The sequence below is a fragment of the Hyperolius riggenbachi genome, chromosome 1, assembly GCF_040937935.1.
Source record: "Hyperolius riggenbachi isolate aHypRig1 chromosome 1, aHypRig1.pri, whole genome shotgun sequence".
Lineage (NCBI taxonomy): Eukaryota > Metazoa > Chordata > Amphibia > Anura > Hyperoliidae > Hyperolius > Hyperolius riggenbachi.
Window position 1 is genome coordinate 514,629,996 of NC_090646.1, and position 22,396 is coordinate 514,652,391.

At 42.3% G+C, this 22,396-nt stretch overlaps 1 protein-coding gene and 1 pseudogene across 1 annotated transcript in view; both read left to right on the forward strand.

The window, feature by feature from the left end:
• KNTC1 (kinetochore associated 1) overlaps positions 1 to 22,396 on the forward strand; it is a 177,542-nt gene that overhangs the window by 137,561 nt on the left and 17,585 nt on the right. Inside the window, exons 51-55 of the mRNA XM_068244149.1 lie at positions 2,837 to 2,949; positions 12,439 to 12,488; positions 16,020 to 16,098; positions 18,294 to 18,412; positions 20,957 to 21,092. Coding sequence (XP_068100250.1) covers positions 2,837 to 2,949; positions 12,439 to 12,488; positions 16,020 to 16,098; positions 18,294 to 18,412; positions 20,957 to 21,092 — 497 coding nt within the window. The remainder of the gene's footprint in view (positions 1 to 2,836; positions 2,950 to 12,438; positions 12,489 to 16,019; positions 16,099 to 18,293; positions 18,413 to 20,956; positions 21,093 to 22,396) is intronic.
• Positions 9,237 to 9,354, forward strand: LOC137533171 (5S ribosomal RNA; annotated as a pseudogene).

Below are 22,396 nucleotides of genomic sequence, written 5' to 3' on the forward strand. Positions count from 1 at the left end.
ACGCATGGACACCGCTGTACACGGAAGCATCAGGCCAGGAGGAAGTGGGACAGCAGGGGTCAGCATGTCGGGCCGCTGCTGCGGCCATGATTGACAGTGCCCTCAAATGATTGGCTGGCATCTAAAGAAAGAATATGGAATTGGAGGTCACGTGGAGACTACCTTTAAAGCGAGTGATACGCTGGTGCATTGGTGCGGTGAGTGAGGACCTGACTGGCCGGCAGGCATCTAAAGGGGACCATGGGAGGTGCAGCATAAGGCCACAGGACAGAGAGGGGGACACAGAACAGAAAAAGGGGGCACAGAATGAACGCAGGAAGGACATGGGAGGCATAGGACAGACATTGGAAGGACTGAGGAGGACAAGGAGTGACACAAAAGGCACAAGGGGGACCCAAAAGGTAAAAGGGAACCATAATAATTAGGGGCGATTGGGGTAAAAAGGACCATAAGATGCCCCTGTGCCATGGACACACCAGTATATATATATATGACACATATATATATATATATATATATATATTATAATATAATATAAAAAAAAAATTTCCCTGATTTTTGTCCACAAAACCTAGGTGCGTCTTATGGTCCGGAGCGTCTTATGGTCCGAAAAATACGGTATATAATAGTAGTCTTTAATTGTCTTCCATTAGTTGAGATAGTCTTTGGAAGATTTTTTTTTATTTATTTTTTTTTAGGTGGGGAAGGTGTATTTGATTATGTAGCAACCTATGAAAAGTATATTTGTAGGCATCCTTAATTTAAAAAAAAATCCAGTAAATATTTGGAGTTTTATTTCTACTATTCTTTTCTATTACACAGCCTGATTAGGAACAACGCTAAAACAGCAATAGGAACTCGACTAAAAGCTGCAAAATGTATATAAATTGACTTTACCTCGAGGTACAGGCAGGTCTTAAACTGATCGGTAAATTATGTGCTAACATGCCACCTAATTTCCATGAGAATAGCTATTTTTGATAAAATTAATGCAAATTACCTCATGAATTACCTCATAATTTACCCCATGAGGTAAAACATGACTAAAACCTACCAGAATTTCTAAATGTCATTACCTCATGAGGTAAATTACTCACATGAAGTAATTTGTTTGATAACCCTACCAGAATTGAGGCCATAGTGTGCATTTTACATGGGAACAATTCAACAGTGAAAGCAAAGCATTTCAAGTCTTCAGGAGTTAAAGCTCATGGAAATGGACAGCAACTTCTCAAACCCATTCACGTTTTTTTTTTATTCATGCATTTCAACCCACTGACTAGTGTGAATGAGCCGTAAGGAATTTTTAAGTTTTTTGATATACCCGTATATACTCGAGTATAAGCCGACCAGAGTATAAGCCGACCCCCCAACTTTTACCTAAAAAAACTGGAAAGAAAGAGTGACTCCAGTATAAGCCGAGGTCAGTGGTTGCATTGGTGGCACAAGATTAACCTATCCCATATCAGCAACATGTTTGTGCTTTTCCAGATCAATGTTTTAAAGCAGGTAGTTAGTTCCTCTTGTAGCCTGAAAGAGTTACAATCTATCCTCTATTGCCTCACAATAAAACACCTTCCAAACAAACACAACTTTTGTGCAGAGTAACCCTCAGAGCCAACTGATTATTACAAATAAGCAGACATCATTATGGAAGATTTTGTTACCCTAATGAGGACCTGTAGTGATGGCTGTGGGCTGCTTTGCAAAGTGATGGTTGTGTCCTGTTGATTTACATACAAGTGATAGCTTTCTTGTGCTGTGTCCCTGTCCCCCATCACAGCAGCACTGCATATTTATTGATCCACGCCATTGATTTGCATACAATGCCTGGTCTCCTGCTATGTGCTGTGTCCCTGTCCCTATCAAAGCAGCACGGCATATTTTACTGATCCGCGCTGGGCATTTGCATACAAAGAGCTTGTCTCCTGCTGGGTGCTGTGTCTCCCGTCACCCCACCCCCACCATAGCTGTGTGCGTGGCATATTTACCTTGGGCGATACACGTGGCTGCCATCCCCCAAGTGCCAGGCCGACATATGGAGAGTGGTGCGTTCTTCTTATGCTCTCCAATCCACGTTGCCAGGGATCATTTTCAATTGGTCAGTTGGAGTCTCAATTGCTATGATGCCATCTAGTGGCGTCACTGAGATGAGACTCCGACTGACCAATTAAAGGGGATTCCTAGTGGTGTTGATTGGAGAGCATAAGAAGAACGCAACGCTCTTCATATGCTGGCAGGGACACTCTGGGGATAGCAACCACGTGTATCGCCCAAGGTAAATATGCCACGCGCACAGCTATGGTGGGGGTGGGGTGACGGGAGACACAGCACCCAGCAGGATACAAGCTCTTTGTATGCAAATGCCCAGTGCGGATCAGTAAATATGCCGCACTGCTTTGACGGGGACACAGCAGGAGACCAGGCATTGTATGCAAATCGATGGTGTGGATCAATAAATATGCAGCGCTGCTGTGATGGGGGACGCAGCCATCACTTTATTTTACATTTAAGCATAGTGGGGGGTAAGTGACTCGAGTATAAGCCGAGACCCCCACTTTTGGGACACTTTTTTGGTCCCAAAAACTCGGCTTATACTCGAGTATATACGGTAAATTAGCCATAAATATGGAAGCCCCAAAATCTTTTATCTTCCATTTCAATCAGCAACCAGCTAAGCATTTCCTAAAGTAGCTAAAAAATATAACATTGTCCTAATTTTCTTTTGTGTGTGTGTGTGTGTGGGGGGGGGGGGGGTAAATGTTGTCAATATATAGTTTAGCGAGTCACAGACATGTTGTTTAATCTACATAACCATTTTTCTTTATGTATTCAGATATACATGCTGCAGCAAAGCAAATCGCTGCTGTAAACAACTTGAGTACGAATAAAATTCGTGATCTGCTTCTTGACAAATGGCTTTGTCCAGCTACCCTACCACAAGCAGCAGTAAGTGCACACATTTCTTACAGTAATAGTCACCTGAAACAGTTATTCTGCTTTGCTTTAGATGCTTTCCTTGTAGAATGCTGCTGCTCAGCTCTCTGCTGAACAGTTTGCTCTACTCTATTAGGACTGGAGGGGGAAGAACGAGTGAGAGGGACTTGCCAGTGTCTGTGCATAATAACAGACAGGCATGGTTTTCAGCATGCCAGGAGTCACCTCTGCACACGTGGAAAAGGTGCCAAAAGGCTTGAATAATCATTTCAGTAGTGGCTGGATGGTGTAATGGTTAAGGGCTATGTCTCTGACACAGGAGACCAGGGTTCGAATCTCGGCTCTGCCTGTGCAGTAAGCCAGCACCTATTCAGTAGGAGACCTTTGGCAAGTCTCCCTAACACTGCTACTGCCTATAGAGCGTGCCCTAGTGGCTGCTGCTCTGGTGCTTTGAGTCCGCCAGGAGAAAAGCGCGATATAAATGTTATTTGTCTTGTCATTTCAGACTTGTGTGTATGTGTGAATGCTTTGTCTACACACTCAGTTTTAATGTTCAGAACTCTGTTTCCAGTTTAAAACATCATTTAATATTTACCTGAAAGCCCTAAGGGTAGGAACACACAAGGCAGCAACGCTAGCGTTGCAGGAAACGCACATAATGCAAGTCAATGGGCTGCATGGAAAAACGCATATGTTTGCGTTGTGCAATGTGCGTTTTTAAAACGCAGGACTTTCTGCATATTTTTCCAAAATGCATCTAAAGTGCACATAATGAATGTCAATGGTGACACAGAGCTATTGTGTTTTAGTGCGTTGTTTTTTTTATGCGTTTAAGAAAAAAAAAATGTTTGATGTACTTCCACTTCCTGTTCTCTTCTTAGTGATTAGCATAAAGCTGTCACAAAAAGCATATGCGATTTATATTGACAAACTGAAAACACATTAAAACACACACAGAATGCAAGAAAAATGCATGTGCAGAACGAAACCACAAACGCATGTGCAGCAAAATGCTAACATTCACGCACTGCCTAGTGTGTTCCCACCTAGAGGGCTAGAGTAGGCCTGCTGCACACAATCGGCAGTAAAGATACTCAACTAAATGCAAATAATTCTGCCTTGCATGCCAGTTGTTTGCAGCTTAGAAATGAGCCAATCAAATGCCGCAGTGCATTTGATTTGAAGCTGCATACATTTTTCATGCCAGCCTTAATTAGCATGTCATTGAACATCTGAATTCAGCATACAAACACACAACTCGGCTGTATACTGTGTTTGAGCCATAACGGTTTTCTTTTTATATTTTTAATTTCTGAGCGTGCTTGAATAGAACATAATGGCCCATATGTAATTAACATTTTCTCCTGAGTTTTCTCCTAGGAGAACATTTTTCATAATCCATTTAAAAAAATATTTGTAGTGCTTTGCAATTGAAAAAAGTACCAAAATGTAAATAAAGTACTATCAAAATAATTTTGAGTATTTTCTTGTTTGCTGGTGGATTAAAAGGCATTTAATTGAAAAGTCATGAAAATATCATCTAGGCGAAAACTCAGGAGAAAAAGTTAATTGCATATCGGCCTATGTGTTTGGAAGACACTATTCAGCTGCGGCTAGACAACACAAAATCATTTACGTACACGAAGCCCTACAGCTCTTGAAAAGTTACTCTTGACTTGGAATATTTTATCTCTTTTATGAAATTTTAAAATCTGTGTACTCCAGTTATCTAACACTAGGTGGCACAAATGCACCTAGTGAAGAAAAACTGTGCATGTAATAAGGTATAGTGGTTTTTTGCTGCTGTAGGAAGTACATTAAAGGGATACTGTAGGGGGGTCGGGGGAAAATGAGTTGAACTTACCCGGGGCTTCTAATGGTCCCCCGCAGACATCCTGTGTTGGCGCAGCCACTCACCGATGCTCCGGCCCCGCCTCCAGTTCACTTCTGGAATTTCTGACTTTAAAGTCAGAAAACCACTGCGCCTGCGTTGCCGTGTCCTCGCTTCCCCTGATGTCAACAGGAGCATACTGTGCAGCCACAGACCATACTGGGCCTGCGCTGTGCGCTCTTGATGACATCAGCGGGATTGAGGACACGACAACGCAGGCGCAGTGGTTTTCAGACTTTAAAGTCTGAAATTCCAGAAGTGAGGCGGGGCCGGAGCATCGGTGAGTGGCTGCGCCAACACAGGATGTCTGCAGGGGACCTTTAGATGCCCCGGGTAACTTCAACTCATTTTCCCCCGACCCCCTACAGTATCCCTTTAAGTATAGCAATGTTACTGCAATACTCCCACTATCTGCTCTTTATATGCATATCCTGCTGGTACCTGTGCATAACCTTTTTAAACTATATGCATTCCATTGTGTTGCACATCAATGTGGAATGCACTGCACATTAAATTCAATGTATTTGTTTACATCATTATAGTGTTTGCATAATAATAAGTCACTGCTGCATGCTTTTTTTTTGTGTGGATACCAGTGGTGTGAACGCATGCTGACGACTCCGTGCGTGCGTGTTTGTGTACTGCAAATTTATACACACCGCAGCCTAGAATATATCAGTACAATGCCTCTGCTATACAAATATTTCATATTACAAAAGAGCACACAAGAAAAAAAATAAGAGTTTTAATTGTGCCTAAGTGTTTCCAATTAAAATTTAACTTTTAATACATGATATAGAAATCTTATAAGGACAGATATATAAAATTAAATACATGACGGTAGTGTCATTGAGTGCAGCCTGATGCTTGTTTTGCGACCATGAAAGGTCACCTCTTCAGAGGCATACAGTACAAGTACTAAATTCCAGGAGTACTCCTAAAAGCATACATGTATCCCTTCACATAGAGGGTCAAGTAAATCAATCATCTTGGACTGTTTCCAATAAGGTAATTTCACAGGGTAAGTGTGTGTGGAGGGGGGGGCTTATATCAGTGCCACCGTGGTCCGATCAAGTCTATTCATTATTCTGCTGCCATGGCAGAGAGGGTTGCATGCAGAGGGGAGGAATGGTATGGGGAGCCGCGGCTTCAGAACAATATACCCCCTCCCCTGTTCGGTGCAGCATACACAGCACATTGGTAGCATATGGTATTTAACAGATAATAATTTGACCACTGAAAGATACACAAAACTCCTTCTATGTGCATAAAGAAATGTGTTTGCCAGCCAACCCTATCTGACCATAAGATGCACCTAGGTTGAGAGGACAGAAACCTTGTACCTCTTGTGTCTCCCTGTGTCCTCCTCTGTCCCCCATGTGTCCGCCTCTGTCCTCCTCTATGCCTCTTTGTGTCTCCGTGTCCTCCTCTGCATGGGCACAGTACAGGGAGTCTCCCCGACACTGCGGAGGGTTGGAGCTTTGTACAGGCACGCGTTCACAAGTCAGGAAGTCCCTGCATGTGGACTGAAAGACGCAGTGATTACACCCCCCCCCCCCCCCCCCCACACACACACACCCCCACACACCCCCACACACACACTTTTGTAGGCGAAAAAGTGAGTCTTCTAGTCCAAATAATGCAGTATTCTATATATCCATTCATATTCACAAAGTAGCTTATTAGGAACACTTGTATACTTATTCATGCAGTTATCTAATCTTATCAGAAACTGCAGTTAATGTTCACATCATACACCAGAATGGGGGGAAAGTATGATCTCAATGATTTAACTGGTACAATAGTGGGTGTCCGGTTCTTTTAAGGTATTCCTGACCTAAGGCAAAATGATTCAAGCTAAGCACAAAGATCCCCGTACTTTTTTGTGTTTCCATTTCCACTTCTCATTACCCCCAGTCTCCATAATCACTCCTTGAAAAATTAGACTTTTGGGTAAAGTCAAATTTTCAGACAAGAAGAGGCAGGCCTGTTGTCATGTTCCATTCTATCACCCTCCCATTGTCCCTTCTCTTAAAAGGAGGCAATGGGGCAGGGAAGAGGAGTGAATGGGAGGGTGATAGGAGCGAACATTGCAGCAAGCCTGCCTCCTTTCTGTCAAGTCAAATTTTACAAGGAGGGATTACGGGGATCCGAAAGAATAATAAGAGGACAGACCACGCACAGAGGTATTTGGCCAAACATGTTTGAGCTATGGCAACTCAGATAGCCAATCTTTACAACTGTGGTGACTGGTGAGTAGAAAAGGATCCCAGAATACCCATCCTATTGAACCTTTCTGGGTTCAACTCCTGTCAGCCAAAAAGGAATATTTTTCCATTAACCTCCAGGACAGGTCCACCACGAGAACGACAGGCTCCTCCCAGGAACAGGAAACGTCCAGATAGAGTACTCTATAAATCTTTGTCCAACCCCTTGATCCTCAGTTGACGTTTCCTGTTCCAGGGAACAAGGAGTGCTCTGGTCGCTCGCCGGTCCGTCAGACCAGGTGTGTTTGGGACCCGGTTGGTGGCGGATGGTGGACCTGCCTAGAGAGGTGTTGGGGTCTGGTGGGGAGAAAGCGAGAGTTACCTTCTCCCATGGCTGTCCTGGCTGCCCGAGTTGCGGTGGATCCGGAGGACACGCGCGGCGTCCATGATTCCCCTGGAGCGGAGGCTAATGGCGCGCCGGAGGTGACGTGGATAGTCATGCGGGCCTCCAGAGGGTAGGCAGCTGATTGCCCTCAATGGCGGTGTACGCGTGACGTACTTCCGCCCTTACGCGGCGTCACTTCCGGTCGCGTGGGGGAAGAGACGCCGGAAGCCTGCATGGTTCGGCAGTTCGTGTGCTGAGCGGAGCGGGATGGACGCTAAGCAGGAGCCAGGAAAGGTAAGCGTGGCGGAGGCTTGGTGACCTATATGGTATGAGCTGTACGCCCTATGCCGCGTCTGTACTGAGGTCTGTTATTAAATTGAGACTATGCAGTATAACATAACAGCCTGCTTAGCGTCTGATCTGAGGTCTGTATAACTATGCATAGAATAGAATGCTGGTACAGATTATTCGGGGAGATATACGGAGATGTGTATATATATGTTGGGATATTAAGACCTCATAGATATATGTGTAAACCATTAGGGTATGGGCAACATAACAGTTATATGATTGGCCTTTATGATATATTCCCTTGACTACTATATGCAAAGAAATTATATATATTATAGATTTCAGATGGATTATATGTATATGATATCTCTATACATGTTCCTTCTTTTTTCTGGTCTCAGGGTTGTTATCACTCTTGATATTTGTGCACCAGGGTGTTTTTTTCCCTTTTGGTTTGAGAAAGAGGGATGACATTATTTTTGTTGTTTGATTGTTATTATAGGGCCCGGAGTCTACTGAGCCGACAAGGCCAAGAAGGCGGTGCCCGCTCTGTGATGCAAAAATGGCCCATAATTATAATAAGCAGTTTTGCCAACCTTGTTTAGTAAAACTAATACAGGAACAATCAGGGGGTTTAAAGGAAGAATTAATGTCAGCTGTTAAAAGAGAAATGGCTGACACAATTAAATCAAACAAAAATTTGCTTTCCTAAAACAGAAAGAATTTGCGATAATTCAGGTTGGAGTGAGCTCGAGATGTCTCCCAGAGCACCACTGCTGAATATATGCAAATTAACCATTGTACCCTTGGAAGCTAAACACACCTCCAGATCCGCTGGAATGCAATGATGTGTCAGCTTGTTAAATTGTTGCTTGTCAGCTTGTTAAAATTAAATCATTAAGAGAAGTATTTGCCTCTGCTATCCCCCCAGCAACAGAGGCAGTAATTACAGGTACGAGTACGTCCATGCCGACCGTGGAGATACCAAATGCTGAGTCTCAGCCTATTAAACATAAAAGTAAAAAGATGTTAAGACTTGGGATAGATGTCCCAAGCTTGATGCAGCATTCTCACAGGTTAATAAAGACAACAAATTGTCCTTGGAGGATCTGGGGTATCTGAAAGATCCACAAGATAAGGAAGTAGAATTGCCTTAAAAAGGCCTGGACAGCAGCAGGTGAAAATTTTAGACCAGCAGCAGCTACAACATGTGTAGCAAGAGTTATATCTCTATGGGAAGCAGTGGCTGCATGGTGTAATGGATAAGGGTGCTGCCTCTGACAAAGGAGACCAGAGTTCAGATCTCAGCTCTGTCTGTTCAGTAAGCCAGCACCTATTCAGTAGGAGACCTTAGGCAAGTCTTCCTAACACTGCTACTGCCTATAGAGCATGCCCTAGTGGCTGCAGCTCTGGTCCTTTGAGTAATTAAAAAGGTAGTGTGGTTCATGGTCTAGAGGTTAAGACAGTTACCTACTAGCTACTACACACTGCATACTGGGTTCAGATCCCAGCTATGGTATATAAGGCCTGCGGCCACACTAAGCCGAAAGCGCCGCTCTAGTCAGATCGTGGAGGCTAAGCGGCTTCAGGCCTGGTTAGTAGCTGCATGGGAGACCGGCTGTGAACCCCAGGTGCTGCAGGTGAGGAGCTTCTAAGCAGGAGATTCTAGAATCATTAGAAGTAGTTTCCAAGGCCACAGACTATATAATTGACGCAGCAGCCGAGAACATCAAGGTAAACGCAAAAACCTCGGCATTGATTAACACAGCAAAGTGCAGGAGGCTTTACTCCTTGAATCCAAATGAGGGAATATTCGACAAGGGTTATGCGTTTCCACCAATCCAACTGATTCCAGGGATTTTACAAATCTAAACCTGTCAGCCTGGCTTCTGAGAAGTCCCCTCTAAGGATAAAGGGAGTTTAAGTGAGGGTCATCAGTACCTTGTTAGACTGTAGGAAGAAGGGACAAGGAAAATATACTTAAGATATTGGAAAACCTTCAATATGTGGCAGGAAGAGTCAGGGTTCAAGGGTGAATAAGTACCGACTGTTTTAGGGTTTCTACAGGATGATGTAGCAAAGAATATGTCATTAAGTACCTTAAAGGTACAGGTAGTGGGAATATCTACCTTTCGGGAGGTAGGGTTAGCAAAGGACCCCTTATCATCCAATATTTTAAATCAGTAGAAAGGAAACCTATGGTAAATAGGAAAGTTGGGATGTATCCTTAGTTTTGAAGGTATTGAAAATAGAGCCCTTTGAACCCATATCATAAATTCCCTTCAGACTCCTAACAATGAAGATTGTATTCTCATAGCTATTACCTCGGCTAGACGGGTGAATAAGTTAGAGGCCCTATGTTGCGACGAACCTTTTTGTATAATATTTAAGGATCTATTACCGTTATTTGAAGAAGAGCCGGGGTTAGATGTCAGAAGATGTCTTATATGCTACTTAGAGAGGGTAGCGGAGTTTAGGAGTTCTAGAGCCTTGCTAGTCAACACTTCAGGTGCTACAAGAGGCGGAAAGATGTCAAAAGGATCTATAGCTAAATGGGTAAAACGATGCATAGAGGAAGCCTATAGGATTACAGGAAATACTGTGTTAAATACAGTTAGTGCCCATTCAGCCAGAGCAGCAGCCACTTCATGGGCTTACAGAGCGGGTGCTACGCCAGAAGAAATCTGCAGAGCGGCTACATGTTTAAGTCTAAGCGCCTTCTCTAGACACTACAGAATGAACCTGATGTCTGCAAGGCAGCAGTCATTTAGAAGGAAAATCCTGCAGGCAGTCAGCCCACCCAAAATTGGTAAGATTCTTGCTCATCTTCTCGTTGTGGACCTGTCCTGGAGGTTAATGGAAAAACCAATGTTAGTTACCTGGTAACATCCTTTTTAGTAACCTCCAGGACAGGTCCGTAACCCACCCGAGTAAAGGATTTATATGTGTATATAAGTACAAGAAAAGTATATGTATATGCAGTATGAATATTAAAACCCCTTTGTTTTTAGGAACAGTACTTGGAATTGACTGAGGATCAAGGGGTTGGACAAAGATTTATAGAGTACTCTATCTGGACGTTTCCTGTTCCTGGGAGGAGCCTGTCGTTCTCGTGGTGGACCTGTCCTGGAGGTTACTAAAAAGGATGTTACCAGGTAACTAACATTGGTTTCCAGCAGCTTGTGGAATCCCTGCCACAAATAATTTGGTTTATTTTCCAGGGAGAACCAACCCAGTATTAGTATAATTCTCCATTAACATTGCGTTCCGATCGCGTGGCTGTTCGCGTTGGGGGCGTTTTTTGAGGTTTATTTTTTTCCGATTCCTGGCGATTACCTGCGCGTGGCTTTTTTGTAAAATCGTTTTTCTAAGCGGTTTTGCCAGCGATTGTATTTATTTTTTTCCGGGTTCAAAGAGTTCACTTCCTGACTGACGTTGGGTAGTGAAAAAATGCAATGTATTTATTCCTAAAAACACGAACGCAATTGCTGCACAAAGCGATTTTGTGAGCGTTTTGCGTTTCTCCTATACCTTCCATTGAGGTGGAATCGCCCGTGTGTGAAAAAAGGATAAAAACGCCTCCAGTGTGAACGAGCCCTTGGAGTTCATTTGTTTTTGTTGGTATTTAGCAAGGAATGCAGTGACTTATGAACAATAAGAAGTCCTACTTCCTTGAGGCTGATATTTGAATTATTTCTATATGTTTTTATTATATGTATTTTTTTTTATTGACCAAAAGTTTGACATATGGAAAGTACATGTTAGCACATTGTGGAAAACAGAATATGGAATACTTCGAAAACCAACATAGATTACATAAAAAGGAGCAGAATAATGACATCTCATATGGTTAGACTCTTGCACATACTGTATATGTTGTTAAGCACTTTATGGGGGAAATCATATGTAAGAGAGTACATGAGAGGGATAAAGAAGGGTAATTAAGTTGACCCAAACTTTACAGAGTTGAGAAATAATTCATAAATTAGGGTTTGTTAACCATCTGTCCCAAACTTTTTTTGAATTTAGAGGGACAATTTCTTTCTTTTTTTTTTTTTTTTAACAAATCAGTTTTATTTTTTAAAAGTAAACAAGATATAGATACAGATACAGAAATGGCAGCACTGTTTTCCAGTATGAGAAAGTTAATGCATAACAAGACATCATGGCAACAGCATATAATCATATTATATGTACATAAAATGGTTTAGAAGATGAACAGCAGTACATAATAGTAAATATATGTATAAATGGATACATCAAGATTGCATGTAGTTACGGATAATAATGTACATGTCAGTACCAACCAGTGCCGCTGGAAAAAAGACTAGAGAGGTGTAAGAAAGAAAGGGGAGAGGGACAATTTCTATGTTAGAACACTAAATTTTTTTATAGGGAAGAGAGTTTTTAGTTTTACCTTTTCTGTCTTCAAAACGAGGAGCAGATGGCTGATAGCCACATGACGGCCACACATTGCTTAGCAGCAAAAAAAGGTTTCTTTGAAAAAGGCCTCATTAATAATAGATGTATCGTAGTCTGTCAAGTTTAGGATGCCTGTGTTACTATCCAGAGAACCAGGAGAGCCCATATAATCATGTAAGAAATCAACAACTTGTATTTTTATTATATCTTGCATCCAATAATATCTTGTGATTAATGTTGCGTGAACAATTTAATTTATGTAATATTTTCGTTGTCCAACTCTTAATATAGTTTTTGCTTTTCAGAAGGATAAAGATGTGTTTGGTGATGTACAAGGGGATGAAGACCTTAGCAGGTATGTGTGTCATCTTGGATATCTCTGTTCTCTCCGCAAATGGTGACAGTTTATGCAGGACAGTTACTGATGGTGATTTGTATCATAGTATATACAGTAGAATCTTGTTATAGTAAACTCTGATATAGTAAACCTCTGGATATAGTAAACTCAGTCCTTAGGTCCAAGCAAATGCATCTGTATAAAATACACAATGTATGACCAAGTCTGATATAGTAAACTACTTTCCCTGGTGCTTTGGAGTTTACTATAAAGGGATTCTACTTTATTTAAAGGTTCGCTCTTTGTGTGGTAACCTAGTAGTTACTGTAGATCGGTCAGATACATAAATACTTCAACAAGTAAAATTATTTAGTGCTTACTAAAGCAACCTGGCAAACGTTGTTGGTGCTGTTTAAAATGTACATCCTATTCAGTTTTATGTACTGTATTTGCTGTGATTACTTGTAATCAGTGAGTTGTCTACGTGAAACTGTAGCATCTGCCTAAATGGGTAGTGGTTGCAAACATGTAGTTGTGCACAAGCTACTGGCTGTTGTCCTACAGCCATGGTTGGGGGTGCACAACGAGATGATCAGATGGGCTTTCTCAAGAATTATCAATTGTATATATTATATACTCAGTACCTATAGTCATATTAATAATAATAAAGTATTAAGTGCAAAAGACCTGGTATCCTACCTGCAATAAGAAGTAGCACAACTGTCACAGTACTGTACTCCTAAATGTTTTACAGTGTTTAATGAATTGACAGCTAGTGTGTATAGTTATCTTTTATTTGACATGTCTATGTGCATAGCACTAAGATTTGGTTCACAATACAAATAAATATGTTCAGTTTAGTTTAACTACGGTAAATAGAATGGACCAAAGCAATAGAATCCATTCACATTAGTCCGTTTGAAACAGATCCATTCTAAGAAACGCAACACAAGTTTGGGTCCTGCAAGACTTTTAGGGTCCGGTTACACAAATTAGATGCTGACAGAATCAATAAAAAGCCTAACAAACAGTATCACCGCATATGTTTTGCAAATTATATCACTCGCTGTCATCCGTTCAGATCCTCCACTGCTGCTGGCACCCCTACATGGGTCCTCTAGACCCAGACCCATACATGTCACTATTGCATGCACCCATCAGCCATAGAGCATTGTCCTTGCTGATTTCTTCCAGTGTTGTTTAACATTGTCCATGGGTATGCAGGAGTCCTCCAGAATTCTCTCACTAATGTACTGCAGTTATCTAATACGCTGTCAATGACTGATGATAACTCGCTGACAGCATATTGGGTGACTACAGTAGATTTTTGAGAGAATTGCCCATGGACAGTGTTAGGGCAGAACAGGTTTCCTGTCCTTATTATTGTTAAATTGTGTTTTAAATAAAGCTTAGAGGGGATCTAATTAACATGTATAAATACATCAGAGGGCAATATAATAGCTTGGCAGATGAGCTTTTTGTCCCTAGGCCTTCTCAAAGGACTAGAGGACATGATCTGCGCACGGAGGAAAAACGTTTTAGCCATTTATTCAGGAAAGGGTTTTTTACAGTAAGAGTGATTAAGATGTGGAATGCCACAGGAAGTCGTTATGGGAAACTCTATACCTGCATTTAAAGGGGGCTTAGATGCTTTCCTTGCGTTGAAAGACATCCATGGCTACAATTACTAGGTAATGCCTAATGATGTTGATCCAGGGATTTTATCTGATTGCCATCTGGAGTCGGGAAGGAATTTTTCCCTTTTGGGGCTAATTGGACCATGCCTTGTAAGGGTTTTTTCGCCTTCCTCTGGATCAACAGGGATATGTGAGGGAGCAGGCTGGAGTTGTACTTTGTACTGGTTGAACTCGATGGACGTATGTCTTTTTTCAACCAAAATAACTATAACTATATAACAGAAAATAAAAATATCATACTTTTCTTTGCTACTAATGATTTTTTCATTATCCAATACAACAAATACAGGGAGTGCAGAATTATTAGGCAAATGAGTATTTTGACCACATCATCCTCTTTATGCATGTTGTCTTACTCCAAGCTGTATAGGCTCGAAAGCCTACTACCAATTAAGCATATTAGGTGATGTGCATCTCTGTAATGAGAAGGGGTGTGGTCTAATGACATCAACAGCCTATATCAGGTGTGCATAATTATTAGGCAACTTCCTTTCCTTTGGCAAAATGGGTCAAAAGAAGGACTTGACAGGCTCAGAAAAGTCAAAAATAGTGAGATATCTTGCAGAGGGATGCAGCACTCTTAAAATTGCAAAGCTTCTGAAGCGTGATCATCGAACAATCAAGCGTTTCATTCAAAATAGTCAACAGGGTCATAAGAAGCGTGTGGAAAAACCAAGGCGCAAAATAACTGCCCATGAACTGAGAAAAGTCAAGCGTGCAGCTGCCAAGATGCCATTTGCCACCCGTTTGGCCATATTTCAGAGCTGCAACATCACTGGAGTGCCCAAAAGCACAAGGTGTGCAATACTCAGAGACATGGCCAAGGTAAGAAAGGCTGAAAGACGACCACCACTGAAAAAGACACACAAGCTGAAACGTCAAGACTGGGCCAAGAAATATCTCAAGACTGATTTTTCTAAGGTTTTATGGACTGATGAAATGAGAGTGAGTCTTGATGGGCCAGATGGATGGCTTGGTAAAGGGCAGAGAGCTCCAGTCCGACTGAGACGCCAGCAAGGTGAAGGTGGAGTACTGGTTTGGGCTGGTATCATCAAAGATGAGCTTGTGGGGCCTTTTCAGGTTGAGGATGGTGTCAAGCTCAACTCCCAGTCCTACTGCCAGTTTCTGGAAGACACCTTCAAGCAGTGGTACAGGAAGAAGTCTGCATCCTTCAAGAAAAACATGATTTTCATGCAGGACAATGCTCCATCACACGCGTCCAAGTACTCCACAGCGTGGCTGGCAACAAAGGGTATAAAAGAAGAAAAACTAATGACATGGCCTCCTTGTTCACCTGTTATATGTTATATTGGTTTCACTGGTAAAAATAAATGAATTGGGTATATATTTGTTTTTTGCAAACACAGATATCCCCCTAAAATAGCTAAAACTAAAAACAAACTAAAAACTACTTTCAAAAATATTCAGCTTTGATATTAATGAGTTTTTTTGGGTTCATTGAGAACATAGTTGTTGTTCAATAATAAAATTATTCCTCAAAAATACAACATGCCTAATAATTCTGCACTCCCTGTACAGTTAATTATCTTATAAGTATATTTTCGCTTTGGTGTCACTTTAATCCTAAAACATGTAAGTCTTTCTGTCACTTATGTGTTGTGTTTTTGGATAATTAAGAAACAAATCCATTGACCGTTGCTGCGGACCTGACTGTCCGTGGCATGCCTGCTGCCGATAGTCACAAAAGTGGAATTTCACTTTTGTATCTGAACTGCCAATGTCCTATACCCTTTTCAGTCCAGTGGGCCACTAACACACATTCAGAGTAACACATCACAGATTTAGTTGACTTTTTGTTCTATATAATGGTTCACCTATTTTTTGTTTACAGAGTTATATATCTCCTCCAGCCATATCCTATAGACTTCAGTTCAAGAATGCTATATGCAATTGCAACGTCTACAACCTCCGTAAGTGCTTTAAGTTACATTTCAGGTATAACTATCTATAGATACGAAGGGTTTTTGGTACAGTTCAGATATGATTGTGCAGAATGTATGGATCATAAATGTAGGCATACACTACACAATGCTTTTAACAAATTAGATGATGAATTTAAAACAATATCGAATCTACTAAAAATCTGGTAAAACTATGGCATTTACAATAGATATCCAAATCAAAATATTGATTTGTATTTAGATGAAATGCTTTTCTCCCAAACAATGCCAGTGGGGATAATGGGGTTGCAGGCAATCGAGGTTCCCGTAGCTTTCATCCATACCTTGTCAATAAAATGCTTTTTAACCACCAGAAAGCAAGGACAAATATTGAAAATGCCGTAATTGTGTTTGAGTATTTTTTCAACTACTTTTTGATATATTTGCAGTGGCAAAGTGCTTCAAAGTTACCAGTATTTTAAAGTGATAATGAAAAATGATCTACTAGGAGAAAACTTAGTAGAAAAAGTTAATTTCTATTGGGCCAAGGTCTTTTTTTCTCATCCATTATTTAACATAAGGAATGCTTCTGCAGAGTACAGTCATTTATAAAGCTTAGCAGAACACTGAATAGTATGATGGTTACAGTGCAACTGAACTGAGAATTTCCTCTCTGCTCTAGCATCAGCCACAGCGTGATAACCCTTATGGGGAAAAAAGTCTTCATTACATTTTATGAACCTAACCCCCCCTCCAACCAAAAAAAACACAAAACAAAACCCTGACGTTTCACTATGGGGAACGCTAAAAAGGGTTAAGCCTCAGTGTTTGCTGTATGGGAGAAGTTGCTAATAGGAATTAATTAGACAGGTTTATTTGCCTAAACAAACACAGAACACAGAGAAGTGCATTTCTTCAGCAGCTATATGTAAAATAAAGACTTTTCAGAATCAGAATTATTTATTTCGCCAAGTACAAAGGTACTCGGAATTGGTTTGGCTCACACAGGTTCTGGAAGGTGGCGGGGGCAGTTGGATGGTGAGTGTAAGGGGGGAAAATGTCCGAAAGCAAAGAGCCAAGGGCGCTTTACTATGACGTCACTCTTGGCATTGTGTGCTTTGCAAGAGTCCGGGTCCTGTTAAAAAAAAAAAAAACATGTTTGTAGTGATGCAGTTAGACGAGAGTATGGACATTAAAGGGATACTGTAGGGGGGTCGGGGGAAAATGAGTTGAACTTACCCGGGGCTTCTAATGGTCCCCCGCAGACATCCTGTGTTGGTGCAGCCACTCCCCAATTCTCCGGCCCCGCCTCCGGTTCACTTCTGAATTTCTGAAAGTCAGAAAACCACTGCGCCTGCGTTGCCGTGTCCTCGCTCCCGCTGATGTCACCAGGAGTGTACTGCGCAGACACAGACCATACTGGGCCTGCGCTGTGCGCTCTTGATGACATCAGCGGGATCGAGGACACGGCAACGCAGGCGCAGTGGTTTCTGACTTTAAAGTCAGAAATTCCAGAAGTGAACCGGAGGCGGGGCCGGAGCATCGGTGAGCGGCTGCTCGGGCACAGGATGTCTGCGGGGGACCATTAGAAGCCCCGGGTAAGTTCAGCTCATTTTCCCCCGACCCCCCTACAGTATCCCTTTAAGTCCAAACCATGAACTTTCCCATCTCTGCATTTTGTATAGTGAATGTTATTCTGTTAATAATCCAGCACAAGTCTTTGGTTTTTGCATAATTTTACTTTGCTTTGCTTCTGTAAATAAGGCTTTCACCCTGACTTCCAACTTTAGTTACTATTGGGGCCATTTTTCTAGACTATCACTCAGAGAGGAATTTAAAAACAGGAGCAGAGTTCAGCAGATTTCCTGTAGCAGGGCAGCATGAGTCTTATATCCTCTAGAACACGGCACTGCCTGCAAACATAATTTTCCCTATATCACTGTTTTCAGTCTCTCATCAGTTGCAGTTCTGCTTCAGATGTTATGCTTATAAATACAGCTTTCCATCCTGTGCTGATCGCCCTTATCTCAGCAGTATTTGGGATGGTGAAGCCAATTATGACAGTCCCTTCTCTGAACCTCCAGTGTGCTTCAGAACCTAATGCAACACGTTCATTCTTTTTATCTTACATACTACTTTTATATGTTGTTATTGTTCTAGTTTGCTTGTATGTGGTTATCTATGAGTAACAGTTTTTTTACTGAAGATTTTCTTTTTATTAACAGCCCATTAGTGAAACTAAGTTGACATTTGCACACAGAAGTCGAGCTTTTCAGTGTCTGATCCATTTGGCTGACACAGAAACTGTGGTGTCGCTAGTCAAAAAACCTATAGACCAAGTCAAGTAAGTGAAATAGATTACCTGTTTTTCACCTGCTATAACTATCTGCATCTTGGAGAAGACATACATTCTCACTGGCTCTTACAGCTTATTTCCAAATGGCAGTTAGTACAACAATGTGAAAAGTTCATTCGTGAAGTTTGGGAGTATAGCCAAGGCAGTCTGTCATCTTTAACTTATTTTTTTCGTGAAACGTGTATTTTAAAGTCCTAGTTTTCCTTCCCTAGTTTTTAGTTGTTGGCAACTGTTAATATGGCCTTTTTATGAAACCAATCACACAGTATAGTAAATAACAGTATCACTCTTTATTCTTGAGTCTTCCGTGCTTTGGGTGCAAATTGTAGGATTTACATCAGGTGCACAAGGCAGAAATCCAATTCACAAACAAAACACCAACAGCCTAGCCCTAAAACAACCAGAATTTTTTTGGCAGCCTATATTGTTGAGGAGGGGCCTAATTTATGTATTTTGTTGGAGAATTGTCTAACTGTTATTACGGGCTATGCCATTGCTTACACAGTTTTGTGTATTTAACCCTTAGACTGCCGCCAACATCTTTAGACTTTTCATAATTGCCATCTCTATGTGCCGAGAGTGTCTAAAGATATTTTCTGCCAAAACGACTTCTGCCTGCCCAAAACGGCTGAATTTCTGCATTAAGTTTTCCACATTTCGCTTTTTGTTTTCCGCATTTCGTTTTCTGCTTTTAGTTTTTGGATTCCATTTTTCAGTTTTTATTGATTTTCAGTTATGAATAAAATGTCTTATATTTTACAATATCAATCTATAAATCATTAGCTTTTTGGAGTATAGGTATGATAGCCTATTGGATTCATGGATGTTGCTTCTCTAGTTCTTAATGTGGTTTATTACACTTCGCTACACTCCACTGTTGGGGATTAGAGCTAGAGATATGCAAAGAAATTGATGCAGAATTGTGCAAATGTTGCTGAAAATCTGTGAAGCTTGAAAGTGGACTAATCTCATTCTTCCAAGATTTTATTAGCCATTTACAAGTTGCATAGATTGTCATCATAATTACCATAATTCTATATAAAAGCATAGTTATTTGCCATCAAACACAATCCCTGCTGACTAATGTGGTTTATGGAACATGTAGCTGGCACAGGCGAGTAGCTTTAAAAAAAAAAATACTGGCAGTCTAAGGGATAATGCAGTTATTTCAGATAAATTCCTTATGGAAACATCAGTTACATCACCCGGTTGGTGACCTCTCCTAGCTTCTCCCTGCTTTGCAGTGCAGCCAAGCTGTATCTGGCATTCACACAGGAAATCAGCACTACAAAACACAACTAGCCTAGTAATAAGGTAATAAATAATGCAGAAATGATGCTTGTAATTCAGAAAACTGTATGCACTGCAAATTGTGATATGTTTCAAATAAGAAACACAAGCTTTAAAGATGGCTTTAAACACAGTTGACAAGCATTAAAGTCTACCTGAGATGAAAGCCATCCCAGGTTACCATACTTACCTGGGGCTTCCTTAAGCCTCCTTGCGGCCGCTCAGTGCCTCGCTGTACCCGGATGGCTTCTGTCAGCCACAATACTGCCCGAAAGCCTGGCTTTGTTGCGTGGCCCGGCCAGATGTGCTCCTTGTCCTGCTCCTGCAGCTGGGAGCATTCTGCACAGGCGCAGAGCGTTCCCAGGGATGAGAGCATGCTGGGCCAAGCTTGTGCGATGAAGCGTGACTTGGCCAGGCTTTTGGGCAGTATTGCGGGTGACAGGAGCCACCTGGGGAGAAAGCAAGGGGCTGAGTGGCCTCAAGGGGGCTTAAACAAGCCCCAGGTAAGTATAGAACCTGAGATGGCTTTTTTTCTCTGGTTCTCTTTAACCTTTTCGGGACCGGCCGCCTACCCCCCCTTAAGGACCAGGCATTTTGCGCGGGAGGGGGGGTCAGGCGGCCGGATCCTGTCTGTGGCTGGCTGGTTTTGTGTCCCCCCATGGGGGGATTTTGTGTCCCTTACCCCCCTTCTGCCAGCAGCCTTCACTCACCTTCCAGGCATCTCCGTTCTGTCTGACGATCAGTTCCGGGTCGCGGCTTGATGACGTCATCAAGCCGGGACCCGGCGCTGACGTCAGACGGAGCAGAGATACCGGCCAGAGCGGTGGGGGGCGCCGATCGTCGCGGGAACGGCAGGGAGGTGAGTGGATCCTCTTCTTTTCTGCCCTGCCGCCGCAGCTGTCAAACTGATCCCTACGATCGGACGGCGATCGTAGTGATCATGTGATCAGCAGCCATACGCGATGGCTGCTGATCACTCGGGGGAGATGTCGGCTGTCATATGACAGCTTAATCTCCCCCTCCGGGTGCGCACAATCGCGTCGGGAGCGGAAACTGCGGGCCGGCGTAGATCCTACGCCGTATCAGGCTAGAACAGCCACAAGTGCGGCGTAGGATCTCATTCACATGGTCCCGAAAAGGTTAAGTAATACAGTACATGCTTTCAGAATCTAATACAGTTTGACTTGCAAATAAGTTTGGTTGTATTTACTTTTCTAATATTATTTTCTTTAATCCTTTGAGGTATTACCTGAAGTGCTGCATCTACCTGTCAGAGTTTGAAATTCTGAACATCCCCTATACACTAGAGTCCTTTCACAGCAGTCCCAAAGAGGGAATGATTAAAGGCCTTTGGAAGAACCACAGCCATGAAGCAAGGGTGAGCCAATATTACTTTTTAACGTATTTTAAAGCAGAATTTCAGGCTGGGCTAAAATCGCATTGTTTAAACCACCACAGCATACATTTATGGGATAACACCATTAAATATCATTGGATTGGGCATTCAGAAGGAATATTTGTAATGTGTACGTTTCAAAATATTTTTGTCCTTCAAAGGTTATAAGGTGGAAACGTTTTAAACACGTTCTGTAGCCATTACACATGAGCCTTGCATTGCAGTATAACACAGTGCTCATGGCTCGGGTGCTGGGTCTGCTGCAAGTCAGGGGAGTCTTCATGCCATTCATCATATCAAAGGCAACAGAGTCTGCGGTAGGCCTGAGGGATTTGAGGAAGAAATTGAGCGATTTCTGTCCGAAATTGCGATTTCGATTCACGATTTCCTTCAAATCAAGCTTTGTTCCCCCTCTGTGCCCATTTTTTTCCTCTCTGTGCCTCTCTGCCCCCTGTCTCTCTTTGTGCATCCACTGTGTCTCTCTTTGTGCCCCCTTTGTCTGTGTCCCTTTTGTGTCTCTCTTGTGCTACCTTGGTTTCTCTCTGTCCCCCAAGCTGTACAGTGCTGGAAATACCTTCCAGCGCAAGTCCAGCGATGCGAGTCTATCCACTTCGCCTCCTGCAGGAATGCACGGCATACTTCCTGTGTGTCATGTGAGAGAGGCCGGACAGCATTCGACTCATGCGGAAGGTATGTCCAACACTGCCGATGCTGCAGGGCGCACGCGCCTGGACTTGGGAAGTTTGAAGCCGCTTATTCAAACTTCCCCATGTGGAAATGACGTCGTCACGGAAATCACCGCTTTGACTATTCCGAAATCGTGATCTTGGTTATTGTGATTCTGTTTTAAATTTGATTTATCGTTCAAACCATATGACGAAAGAGACGCCACACCACTGGCTGTAAAAACTTTGCTGTATATTTTGGAACAGGAGCACTACATGTTATGGACCGTAGTCCTTCATCAGGTGCATAACCACCTGATGAAGGACTACGGTCCATAACATGTAGTGCTCCTGTTCTGCAATACACAGCAGCGTTTTTGCAGCCAGTGGTGTGCTGCCGCTTTCATCATATGGTTTGTTCCAGGACCGTTTGAGCAATCCGGTCGAAACTTGGCACCGGCTCACAATCAGGTCTCATACACCGAAATCGCTTTTTCCTTGGCACCACACACACAGTTGGCAAAATCTTTACTGCTGGCAAGGTACATCACTGCGGAATGTTTGTTGTGTGTTCTGAAGATAAGTTGTTAGTTATGCAATTATTGTTGCCAAGCAGCCACA